This window comes from Zymoseptoria tritici, chromosome 7 (assembly GCF_000219625.1).
Source record: "Zymoseptoria tritici IPO323 chromosome 7, whole genome shotgun sequence".
Classification (NCBI taxonomy): domain Eukaryota; kingdom Fungi; phylum Ascomycota; class Dothideomycetes; order Mycosphaerellales; family Mycosphaerellaceae; genus Zymoseptoria; species Zymoseptoria tritici.
The window spans coordinates 1,255,161-1,268,716 of NC_018212.1; the positions used below are offsets into that span (position 1 = coordinate 1,255,161).

Consider the following 13,556-nt stretch of genomic DNA (forward strand, 5'->3'; position numbering starts at 1 on the left):
CGCTAGGTCAGGCGGCTCACACCCATCACCTCATCCATGGACCATGTATCCTTCGCGAGCGGCGGATACGAGCCAGGCCCGCGTGACAAACGTTCACAAAACACATCACCGACCTACAGAAGCCGCCGAGATCCTGCCCGCGACAACGACAAGACCGCTCGCACGCCGCGCGCTCCAAATCCAGACAAGAAGGTATCGGGAAAGGATGACCTCCACTCCGCCATCACTCGCCAGACCGTAGCAGAAGAGCAGAAGGTTGCGAACCTGGTCCGCAGCAAGTCGAAGAGCGATCCTCCACCAGCTGTGCCTCTCGCTCTGTCTCCCACGTCACCTCTGGCATCGCCCTTGGCCATGTCAAGCCAGCAAACAGCCTTGAGGTCGGCACACGGATCCCACATGACACCACAGCGCACCACATCTATCGACTCGACCGTATCATCGATATCCTCGCTCACATCTGCTACACCACGCGCTCACGGCAGCGCCGATCGCGTGCCTCAGGACCAGGTTGAAGACGCTGCCACGCTGATCGCAGCTGCAGGTTCAGCAGAAGCAGCTCTACAAAAGGTGCTCAATGAGAAACAGCAGGCAGCCTCCCACAACGCGCAGTTATGGCGGCTGGTCGAAAAGCAGCGTACAATGATCTTGGGATTGAACAAGGATTTGGAGAAGTCTTTGAAGGAGAAGGAGCGCTATCGAAGGAAGCTCAAAGATCACCTCGCGCAATCGATCTCTGCGCCTGCTTTGATATCTGCGCAGGCTAGCGGCTCGGGTTCAAGAGAGGCGAGCGTGTCACCAGCAGGGGACGCAGCGTCAGGATATACCACTAAGACTCTCCGGAAGGGCAGTGACGGCACTGAAAGTCTTCTGTCAAAGTCCAGTCGATCTGATACGCCTTTGGATGCTGGAATCATGTCCACTTCAGTGTTGCTGCCTGCATCTCCGCAGTCGTCCAGCAGCACAAGCGCAGAGTTTCGGATGGCTGATCGCGATGGAAGGAACCAGTTCGACACAGCGCCGAGAATTGGGAAGAACGTATCAATCCCTGTGCGTCGAGATCCCGGCGGCACTCCTCCCATGACGCCTCTTGACCACGCTGCAAGTCCGCGATCTGCGAAGGAAACCATCACTGCGGCGCAATCGGCTGCAATCTCGCCTTCTTCGCAGTCCTTTTCCAGTCCGAAGACGAGAAAGGCTCCCCCCGCGCCGTTGAAGCTGAACCCGCCCAAGCCCGAACCGCAAGTGAGGAACAACATCATCGATGCTTCGGATTCTGAATACGAGGAGGATCCAGAGAGTGCTCGTGGAGAGTATCTCGATCGCGGTCGTAGGAAGACACGGGAGGACGACGATCGACAGAGAGAGATGCAGGCAGAGGAAGAGGAGAGGAGTCGTTCGAAAAAGGATAGGCAGAGCAAGAGTAAGAGTAAGAGCAAGAGCAAGAGCAAGTCACGAAGTGAACAGCCGGAATTCGCAACGCCAGCACCAGCGGACATGCCCGCGGAACCATCGAGACAACAGCAGCGAGTCTTTGAGGCTACAGCTACCCCGGCCGACATCGTGCGCAATCGAGCCGTTTCAGATGCTACGGCATTGCTGCGAAAGAAAGAGCCTCCAGCGGCAATGTTGAGCCCTGGCCTGCCAATGAGTCCGCGGCCCAGCGACCGGCCTCCAAATTCTCCCATGCCACGCTCGAATGTTTCAATTCCGATGTCGCCCAAAGTCGGTCTGCCACTGTCGCCTCGTGCTCCTCGCCATGCACTTCCTCTCCCGCCGCAGACGCCCCTGTCGATCAATACACCACACCTCGACCGCGCGAAAGCTTACCATCAGCATCTCCACCCTTATCCTCAGGCTATGTCCTCCGTTGCCGAGCGACTTATGCCACCAGGTGATGGCTCTCCTGGTAGCGAGCGGCCATCGACGTCGAGCGAACGTACCATGTTCACCCCAGGTGAGGTCTACCAAGGCTTCATGAGCGACCAGTATCCGGGCTTACTCCTACCCCCAAACGCGCTTGCTTCCATCTATGTGAAGACAGCATCATCACGCATGAGGCCATCTCGTGCAAGCTTCATTGCTCCCAGGCCGGGTGATGAGAATCCCGTCTTCACGCTGGCGGTGCATGAACGATCTGAAGACAAACAATTATGGCGTGTGGAGAAGACTTTTGCATCACTGGCACTCTTGGATCAGCAGGTAAAGGCCGTTATAAAACTTCGCGATCGCCTCCCCGACAAAGCTCTCTTTGCTGGCCACGCGCCTGCCAAGATCGATGCAAGGAGAATGGCGCTGAACTATTACTTTGACCGTATGCTGGACGCCATGGTTGAGGAGAAAGCGGCCTTAATCTTCTGCAAATTTCTCTCTACGGACGCGGTGGGTGGAGATGGAGATTACTTTGGTGGCCTTGCGGATGCGAGACCCGACTCTCCCGTCGCACAGCTCCGACCAAACAGAGCAGGATATCTCACCAAGCGGGGCAAGAACTTTGGTGGTTGGAAGGCTCGCTACTTTGTTCTTGATGGCCCGAGTCTGAAGTACTTTGAAGGACCCGGCGGTGCTCACCTCGGATCGATCAGGCTGCAGAATGCACAGATCGGCAAGCAGTCATCGACCGTGGCTCAGAGCTCGCACGAGGACGAAGACAACCAGTTCCGGCATGCATTCTTGATTCTCGAGCCTAAGAAGAAGGATTCCACCAGCCTCGTTCGTCATGTGCTCTGTGCGGAGAGCGACGAGGAACGTGACGCATGGGTCGAGGCGCTTCTACAATATGTCGACTACCGGGATGATGAGGACACCAATCTTGCCCAGCAAGCACAACAGTCAAAGACCGAAGTCATGCCGCGTAGTCCCCGTTTGCGAAAGTCAATGAACGACCTTCGCTCTGGTTCTGGAAGTTCTCAAGGCACTGGCAACCGATCTGCTGACCTAGTCCGTACCGTCAACTACAGCGAAGTCGCTGCTGGAGATGCGCCTATCATGGGTATGAAAAGCCCGCTCGGTAGTGCGACACCTTCACCTCCGTATGACAAGACCAGCAGTGCCGAGCATACAGGTCACAATATATCCGGACCGACCAATCTCCAAGTCATTCAAAACACTGGTGACTGGGGCATGAAGGCACCACCGACGCCTGGTGGGAAGGACAAGAAGCGCAGCGTCTTCGCACTCCCATTCACTCGCGGGCGTTCATCTTCTGATCTAATGCCTGGTGAAGGTGTCAAGTCGCCGGGTCTGCCGCCTGACAAGTCGAGTTTATCAAGAGCAGTCTTTGGTCTCCCGCTTGCTGACGCTGCTGCCATTACTCCAGCTCCCGACGGCGCTTCGGAGCTTCCTGCAGTCGTGTATCGCTGCATTCAGTATTTGACTTTGAAGAATGCCATTGCAGAGGAGGGCATCTTCCGATTGTCGGGGTCCAACACTGTCATTCGCGCGCTCAAAGATCGGTTCAATACGGAAGGGGACGTCAACCTTGTCATGGACGTCAACTCCTACGACGTGCACGCCGTGGCAAGCTTGCTGAAGCTGTATCTGCGTGAGCTTCCAGCGAGCATTTTGACCCGAGACCTACATTTGGACTTCCTTCATTGTCTGGAACTAATAGGTGACGAGAAAATCTTCGCGTTGAACAGTCTTGTCAACCGACTGCCGGGACCGAACCGTGCGCTGCTCGAGGCGCTTTCTGCGTTTATGCTGACAATCGTGAACAACGTCGGCGTCAACAAGATGAACGTCCGCAATCGTGAGTCTTCGGAAATCATCCATTCATTTCATGGTGCTAACTTTTCATAGTCGGCGTTGTCTTCTCGCCTACATTAAACGTCCCGGGCCCGCTCATTTCCCTCTTCGTAGAAGAGCAGCACCGTATCTTCGGCGACGAGCTTCCTCTATCGGAATCGTCAACCCCAACATCTTCAGCGACTCGCCACTCACCTGCCTCCTCCACCGACCTCCGCTCCCCTCGCAAGCAAATGTTCACCGACCTCCCTACCCCAGCATACAACCAAACCGCTTTCCAGCACGGGCCCGGAGGCGCACCACTCGACGATACCGGCATGGTCCCTCTGAATCCAGCCTATGCCTACCATCAGATGGCTCCACAAGGTGACGGTGGATTTGGCAGTCTCAATGATGCGTTGAGATCTCCGACTATTTACAACACCACTGGCACTGGCGCTCCGACTCCAAGAGACGCGAAGGCAAAGCGGCGAGAGAGTAGTCTGCTGGTTGCAGGGGCTTACAGCTCTGGCCCACAGAAGAAGAGTAGTATGTCTCGACTGAGGGAGGAGCAAGGGACGAGCTTCTAGTGAGACGCCTCGGACAAAGGCCTTCGAACCGGATTCGAAGCCACATCACCACTCCTCTATTACGACACACGCACTCCACCACTTCGTCAGACAACAAGAGGAGGATTTCCGATGACCTTTTTTGCATGCGTCGTTTTTGATTGTTTTTTCTTGCATCATACCCCCCTGTTATCTGTTTTTGGTTCTCCAGCGATACTTGCTATTCTGTGGACGTTTTCGCCACTTTTGACGGATGCTACCGGAGAGCATTGTTTCAACATGAGAGAGAATGAGATGGGATGGATTACGCTTCAGAAATCAAGAAACCATTGTGTCGGATGGACGTGAGGAATTAGTACATGACATGCATGCTTTGTAGTGTATGGAATTGTACGGAATACTGTTCGTCTGTCGACTTCTCACCTCGCCAAGATCCAACGCTGTTCGGAACACGTCGGTGCCAGCAGAGGCACATGATGCCAGTCCGGCGGGACGTGACGTTTGCATTGGGTTTCACTGGATTTTCTCGACGCTAATACCTCTGCATGCACTGTGAGTCGAGTCGAAGTTGTGCGAGGGTCAAACGAACGCATTGTTGCAGTATCGACACAAACAGATCGCAGCATGCTTTTGTATATTATTCGCACTCGTCGCCGATCATCGAGCCTTCCAAACATCCTCCACCAAACGGTCACTCGCATCGAAACCACCCGTACCACACCTTTCTCCCCACCTCCCCCGGCTTCCGCATCATTCTCGTCGCACCCGCCGTCGTCTAGGGAGTCTTGCACCACTGTACCACCCCATCAAGTCAGCTCTCAACACGTCCCGGATCTCAGCCAAAGCACACCACCGCGCGCAGGAGATTACGTACGTTGCCCCTCCTCGAACACGAACCCTGGATATCACCGCCATCTTCAGGATCGCCCCAGTGGCAGACGCACCCGATCTTGGGATTGCCCTTGCAGACTCCGGGAGCGGGACAACCCCCCGCGTGGACTTGGGTGGCGTGGAAGAGGAGGCCGGCGAGAGCGGCGACGAGGAAGTTGGTGAATTGCATGTTTGAGGGTTTTCTTTCTTGGCTTGGATGGTGTGTTTGTGTGTGGGAACCGGTGGGTGGCTTGAGAGACGGGCGAACGGTGTTTTCAGGAACAAGTGGGCCTGTTGTGTTTGGCTGCGGTCGTTGTTGCGAAGAGGGGAGAAGAGTCACAGAGGAGGGAATTTCTTTCTCTTTCTCTTTATCTCTACAGTCTACACGCTGTAAGACGAGCGGGGAAGCCTGAAGGTGTGCTTCGTTGTGCTTATTACTGTGGCGGAGCCATCATGAGATGTCTTCTGCCCAGTGTTGGGCATTTTAGAGTAATAGTAAGGTAAAGTACTAAGAATAATAGTAAATAGTAATTACTATTTACTCTCGTTATTACTATTACTACAAACGTAGCGGATATTATTACTCTTACTATTATTCTTACTCTAGAGGGTAATAGTAATAATAATAGTAATAATAATAATAAGTAAGTAGTAATAGGGACTAATAGGCTCTATATCTATCTAGGAGTATATAATATATATATATATATATATATATATATTTCTAAAGCCGTTTAGAATAGTAAGTATATTATATTAGAGCTAGAACGTATATTATAAGTATACTAGCTATAGTAATTACTATAATATACTCTATTATTTATAATTTCGTCCGTATTTCTTGTTTGGTAGTCTATTAACTCTTCTTTCCGCCATTTTCTAAGATATATTAGTACTATACTTATTAATTTACTTTATATATAATATAATACTTACGTAGTAATAGTTTTATATTTAGGCCTAGGCTTTGTTTTTGCGATTTTCTTTAATGTCTTATTAAGACTATAAAGGCTCCCGTCTATAGTCTTGTTCCGGAATTGTTTAGGATCTATAGTTATTAATATAAATAATAATAATGTCACGGCCGGTCTCCGCACCCACCTTCGGGATGCCTGAGGCCGCAACTGTTTCTGTATATCTTCGAGTCCTTCTTAGACTCTCTTCTATAGCATTGTATGTGAACTTGTCTATTTACCAAGTTATTAGAATTACGTCTCTTCCTTCTGTTCAAGCCGTGACACATTCACATACCCCCAAGCATGATTTAACGACAGCATAGGCCAGCTACACCGATCTACCGACGCTACAGCTGTAGGAGCAATATCGCGACATTGCCGGGCGCCTTAACTTCAGCTATGAGCGCCCTAGAACTAACTAGTGCTTCCGAGTTAACCTTAGCACCTCTCAGGACGATACTATACCTTAAGTGACATCACCGACAGCGCACGCAGGCGCTCTGGAATCAGCGCACCGATGCGCTCTGGACTCGATGTCAGGGAACGACCAGGGTATCGCTGCCCCGGGCCTGAATCGGGCCTGTTCCAGGCCCGATACAGACCCGATGCAGACCCGAGGCTGCCCTAAGCGAGGCTTAGCGCACACATTCCCTTTTATTCCCTTTTGCCTCCCTTCGTTACACTCGGTAGGCAATATAGACATTCGTATACAGACTGCTTACACGTGTTAGTTGCTACCTAGTTACACTACCCTTATAGTATATTGCCTTAAAACCTACTAAGGGATTAGCCGCACTAAGCACTAGAGCAGGTACTGTCGATCCCCGATTTAGCGCCGAATTAGAACTAAGAGATGCCTCCTAAGAGACAGCCGGACAGCCGAGGCCCGAGCAACGCCCTATCGTTATTAAGACTTAGCGACCCGCCGAACGAAGAGGATAAGCGGGATAATGCAGGAGGACGAGATATAGGGACACCCGATGCAGACCCGGAACAGACCCTAACGGACCCGGGAACGGACCCGAACACGGACCCAGACTATCTTTAGGTCCCTTAGCATGTTAGAGACTACCTCTAGGAACTAAGGCAGGTTCAGATCGCGTCTATAACGGCGAAGCAACGAGCAGCGCACATTAAGGCTCGCTAAGATGCCGTCGCTATATACGACATAGAGCTAGACTATATTAAGAAAAGGAAGAGAGCTCCCTCTAGCCTACAATTAGCAGAGAGAGGGATTAGGTCTGAACTAGACCCGATTTAGAGCCTTCTTAAGTCCGGACTAGGATGCACACTAGAGGCCTCCTCCTTAGAAGCTCTTCGTATATAGGTAAGCGACTGCGAGAACCGCTTCTATTTCTACAACGTTCCGGATAACATAACCGCCAACAACCGGTCTCGCTGCACTGCCTAGGCCATCGAACGAGTTAAGCCGAAGGACCTCCGCACTACTATTATGCGCTACTAGGCAGACTACCCCGACGACTACGCCTTAGACGCTATTTTCGAATAGAGCGACCTTAAGGAGGTGCTCCGCAACCAGATTACCCCGAAGGCGACCCGCATAGCGGAGCTCGCGACCTAATATTAGTGCTGCAAACAGCTTAACAACTAGTCTGTAGGTAACTTCTATATATATATATAAGGGCTCGAGGCTCGCATAGACGTAGTGCTAATAATAAATGAGGAAGACAGGCAGAACCGGAAGAGTTTCTACTACTCTAAGCTGTCGGAAGACCTTTAGAAAGAGATTAACAAGAACGAGAAGCTCGCTAGTGCGTACGACGTAGCAGAACTTATAGAGATCGTATCGATCTACAAGAACGTCTACTTTCTAAAAGGACGTCCTAGGGCTCGCGATTCTAAACTAAAGAAGGACCCGGAACAGCCCCCCTCCGGCCCTACTACGGCCGCGAATCCGTCCTAGACCCTAAGGGGTCGGGGCGGAAGTCGACCAGGCTAGAAGGGTGGCCGCGGAAACTTCGCCTACTATATGAACAACATACCTGCTTCCGGCGTTAACCGCACACTATCGGGGCACGCCGAGGAGGTAAAAGAGTAGCCCTAGTTAAAGTTGTCGTCGCACAACTCAGCTCCCTTAAGCTAGGGCCGAAAACAAGAAGGAAGGAAAGAAGACTAGCGATTAACGTCCGGATCCGCGACGGCGACGGCAGGCTCCAAACACTAACGGCGCTGGTCGACTGTAGCGCACAGATTAACCTCGTCTCTTAATACAAGGTTCAATTACTTCAGCTCCCGAGTAATAGAGCCCCGGCACTAAAGGTCAAGTTCTTAAACGATTATTAGATAACGGTCTATAAGGGCTACGACCTAACAGTGCTAGCGAAGGACTCAAACGGGACCGAAAGAGGGGTGAACTAGACCTTCTGGGTAGCTGCCTTTACCGGATACGATATAGTACTCGGATAGGACTGGATTCTCGCATCTAACCCCCTTATCTATTTCCGGTCGGGAAGATTCGTATAGGCTACAGCCGACGACGATGACGACGGCGCGGAGGAAGAGGACGAGAGCTAGCCCCGGCGCGACCACCCTACCGGCATAGCACTGCACGCTATCTTTAGCGGCGAAGCTGCATTTGAATAGGAAGGACAGTTCCTGGTCGGAGCCGCAGTGCAGGAAGAAGAAGAAGGGGACGCCGACATTACCCCCGAAACAGTAGACATTAACGCCCTAGACGGCCGAACAGACTGCACCTTCACGCGGTGGCCGTCGTAAGTACCTTCCTTGGAAGGGAAACTAAGACAGTCTGGAAGAAACCTCCTCGAAAACCTCTCGAATCCGCCCGAAATCCTTCTCGAAATCCGCCTCGAAACAATCCTTCTCGAAATCCGCCTCGAAATCCTTCTCGAAATCCGCCTCGAAACACGAGCTACAACAGAACAACAGCACGATTCGAACGAATAGCCCTCTACGCTACGAACTAGTCTACTCTGCCCTATACGCGCACCTCCTCGAAATCCGAATCGAAATCGCATATCCCTTCTCTAGAGACTTCGTCGCCCTCGAAGGAAGCATACATACACTTTAAAGAGCTAGAACTCGGTGGAATCTACAACTCTACGATTAACCTGCGTAGCTATATACGCTAGAAGGCGGCATATAGTTCCACAAAGGCATATTAAGGACAAGAGAAGGCAGCGAGTTAGACAGCTGAATTCGCAGCGTATGTACGAAGCGGAAGGATCCGCTGAAAATTCTGCAAAAAGCTTGGCGCGAAAATCCTGCAGCCCGGCTGTGGACAACGACACTCTTTGGATTTCCTTTGTTCTGCGTTGCTTTAAAGCCCTTCGACAGATTCTGCCTTCGGGCAAAATCTGCCTTAGGCACGGGGTTTCCCCTAAGGTTAAAGAATACCGAAAAATCTTAATTGTAAACAGATCTACTGCTTTGCCTTTAGGGCAAAGCCGTCCTACATAGTCTTGGACTCCGAAAGGACGTAAATGGAACAAACAAACAAACAAACAAACAAACAACATTAACGCCCTAGACAGCGCTATTGCAGAACCGATAGCGGTTCACATCGATAGGGACTACGATCCAACGGAGATCGACCTAAACAAGCAATGCGAGCACTAGATCGCGGCGTTGTTATGCTATAAGCGATACCGCGATGCATATAAGGGCAAGCTAGAGTTAGCCGACCTGCTAAGACAGGCCTACAGAACTATGCTTACTATTGCCGCGGTAGAGCAGGCGGACCTCGATCGCGTCCCTCTAGAGTACTGAGAATACGATATATTTAGCGAGGAGCTGGCCGGCATTATAGCCCGCAACAGCTAGCACGACTATGCTATTAACATCGAAGAAGGGAAAACACCACTACAGATGCTAATATACAACCTCTCGCAGAAGGAGTTAGTAATCCTGCGGGAATATATTTACAAGGCCTTAAAAAAGGGCTAGATTAGGCCTAGCAAGAGCCTATACGGCGCCCCTATCCTGTTCGTCCTAAAGAAGGACGGTAAGATGAGACTATGCGTCGACTATAGGGGACTAAACCGAGTCACGATTAAGAACCGGTACCTACTCCCCCTAATTAGCGAAATGCTAGACCGTCTGAGCTAGGCCCGAATCTTCTCCAAATTAGACCTAAGAGACGCCTATTATAGGATAAGGATTAAGGAGGGTGACGAGTGGAAGACCGCGTTTAAGACGAGGTACAGTCTGTTCGAATACTTGGTTATGCCCTTCGGGCTAGCTAATGCACTAGCGACCTTCTAAGCGTACATTAATAAGGCCCTTGCGGGACTAGTAGATACTATCTGCGTAGTGTATTTGGATAACATCCTTATCTACTCGAAAAACGAGGAAGAACACCGACGCTATGTTAAGCAAGTCCTTAAACGCTTAGAAAAATGGAAGCTGTATGCAAAGCCTACTAAATGCGAATTCTACATAGATCGTGTTAAGTTCCTAGGGTTTGTTGTTATACTAGGAGGTGTAATTATAGACTACAAGAGGATCGAGGCTATCTATAAATAGCCTATACCGAAGTCCTACAGGGACGTGCAAGTGTTCTTAGGGTTCGCGAACTTCTACAGGAGGTTTATATATAGATACTTAAAGGTCGCGAGACCCTTAAATGACATGCTGTCCGGAGGCTAGGTCGTAGACAGGGGGAAACGAGGGAAGAAGCAAGTAGTCCGTAGACCCTTCGAGTGGAATAAGACCTCTGCTAGGGCGTTCTTAGACCTGAAACAGGCCTTTATAGACGCACCTCTGCTTTAACACTTCGATCCATCCCTCCCGATTATAGTTATTACGGACGCATCGGACGCTGCCTACTCCGGCATCCTCCTCTAACCGAAGGAGGACGGCGACGGCAACCGCTATTAGCACCCGGTAGCCTATTACTCTAAGAGCTAGGTAGGACCGGAGATCTGGTACTATACACCGGACAAGGAGCTAATAGCTATATCAGAGTGTTTTAAGGTATAGCGGCATTACTTAGAGGGCGCTGCCTATCTAATACAAGTTATAACCGACTACTATAACCTACGCTACTTCATAATAACGAAGACACTTAACAGGCGTTAGGCTCGCATTGCCGAAACCCTCGCCGCGTACAACTTCGTTATTAAATACAAGCTAGGGAAGTTAAACCCTACGGACGGCTTGTTACGCCGCCCCGACTACTTTGCGGGCTTTAAAGAAGGTGCAAAGGAGGATAAGCTGCAAGGAGCTCTCCCTATCCTTTAATAGTCGCTGAGGACGCTGTTCCCGGACGGCTCTGCGTTAGACCCGCGTAAGGCTAGTAACAGCCCTATAGTTGCATCTGTGTAGGAGCCTATAGAAGAAACAGGTGGCCCGGAGGGCTACGCGCCTAACGCGTTAGAAGAAACACAATTCTCGACACGCGAATGGAGCATATGCGCCGTTTATAGCATCGAGGACGACACCTTAATTAGAAGCGTTCTGCGCGTTCTATACTACCTTGTTGCCGCCGCGGCAGAGGGGGAGATAGCGAACTCGGCGGAGCTACCGGCCTCGTTCGTTAACCTAATTAGGGATGCCTAGCAGGCGGATCCTTTTGTCTAGGAACGGAGAAGTCGGATGACCGCGCGAAATTCAGGCGTGGCCGCCTTAGCCCTAAAGTAGGCCCTAGGCATACCCGAATTAGACCCGGACCTAGTAGGAGAAGACGACCGGTAGGTTTTCGACTCTAGTAGAATCCTGCGGTATAATAGAAAAGTCTACGTCCCTAACGTAGTATCGCTAAGGAGGGAAATCCTTAGACGGAACCACGACGACCCTACCGTAGGCTACTACGGCCGCCAACGCATATAAGAAATTATCGCCTCTAAGTACTATTAGAAGGGGCTTACGAACGATGTTAACGACTACGTCGGAACCTACGATGTATGCTAGCGGACTAAAACAAAACATTACAAGCTATATAGACGACTGTAACCCCTTACCGTTCCTAGCAGACTGTAGCAGTTACTATCGATGGACTTTGTCGTCGGCTTGCTACCGTCTAAGGGATTTAACGGCAAGGTGTACAACGCTATACTAGTAATCGTTAACAGATTCACGAAGTACGTCCGATACTTCCCTATAAACGACACAATCGACGCTAGTGCTCTAGGAGACCTGATCTACAACCGAATCGTGTGCGAAACAGGCCCCCCGGACGACATCGTGTCGGATTAAGGGTCGATCTTTACTAGCACGTACTAGAGCGCTCTGTTTTACTACCTCTCTATTAAGAAGCGACTTAGCATAGCCTTCTACCCTCAAACGGACAGCTAAACCGAGCGCACAAACCAGCAGCTCGAGGCCTACCTTAGGATCTACTGCAACTAGGACTAAGACGATTAGGCCGTCCTCCTTCCTACGGCGGCCTACGCCTATAATACTAAGGTCTATGCTAGGTCTAGATTCAGCCTAATAAAGCTCGCTTATAGGTCTAATTCAGGTGCTATTAATAGCGTGTTAAAGAAGGACTTCCCTACGAAGGGACTAACGTCGAAGGCGAAGTCGCTAGCTAACGCCGCACGCGAATACCTTGCGAACAGAGAGTTAGAATTTGCTAAAGCAAGGGAACACCTGGAGCACGTAGCGACCCTGTAGAAGAAGTACTATAACAAGACGATAGTAGAGAAGTTCTATAACATAGGTAACAAGGTGCTACTGTTAAGGAAGAACATTAATACTCGGCGACTACATCGGAAGCTGGACAACAAGTTCCTTAGGCCCTTCCGCATTACGGAACGGATTAGTACGCAAGCGTACCGCCTCGATCTTCTACTATCGATAAAGCGGTTCTACCCCGTGTTCTACGTGTCGCTGCTGGAGCTATACTAGGCCCGAGAGGGCTACCAACCCCCCCCGGTTTAGTCCCTCGAGCCTAATAATAACGAGGAGGATAACTAGGAGGTAGAAGGGATCCTAGCTATAAGGGGCGACATACGAGAAACGAGGGAATACCTAGTACGATAGTTAGGCTACTCCCTAGAGTATAACGAGTAGATATTAGCAGAGAGCATAGAGGGAGCGAGCGAACTTGTCGAAGAGTTTGAAATTAAACAAGCTAGACTAGAGGCCGAAGGCAGGCCTGAAACAGGCCCGAATACTACTATAGGCAGGTATCCCGGGCGGCAGAAGAAGAAAAGAGCTCGTAGATAAGGTCGCACGCTTTTGCCTTATCCTCTACGCTAAAAAATTAAAAAGGCTCTATAGCTAAAAACAAAGAACCGGACTAAGGAGTCTAACAAGCTGGGCCCCGCTATAGTCTTTAATGCTATGCCGACGTTATCTGTTATACCCTAATGCCCTCCGAGAAGAGCCCTGCCTTGCACCCTTTCTATACTAGACCTAGCCCCTTAAAAGGCCGAATAACCGTAGTACACGAGGCGGAGCATGCGAGGACTTATATTGTGAGGGGGGAACTTCCAAAGGTTCCGATCTCCCGCGG

At 50.7% G+C, this 13,556-nt stretch overlaps 1 protein-coding gene across 1 annotated transcript; it reads left to right on the top strand.

Annotated features, from left to right (window-relative positions):
* Positions 1-396: 396 nt before the first annotated feature.
* Positions 397-4,671, top strand: MYCGRDRAFT_86888 (uncharacterized protein; the record flags this gene model as incomplete). The annotated part of the gene is made up of 8 exons (XM_003850677.1): positions 397-1,047; positions 1,120-1,327; positions 1,416-1,420; positions 1,522-1,722; positions 1,834-3,748; positions 3,799-4,110; positions 4,198-4,272; positions 4,649-4,671. The coding sequence occupies 8 exons, from the start codon at positions 397-399 to the stop codon at positions 4,669-4,671; spliced, it is 3,390 nt and encodes a 1,129-aa protein (XP_003850725.1).
* Positions 4,672-13,556: the final 8,885 nt, after the last annotated feature.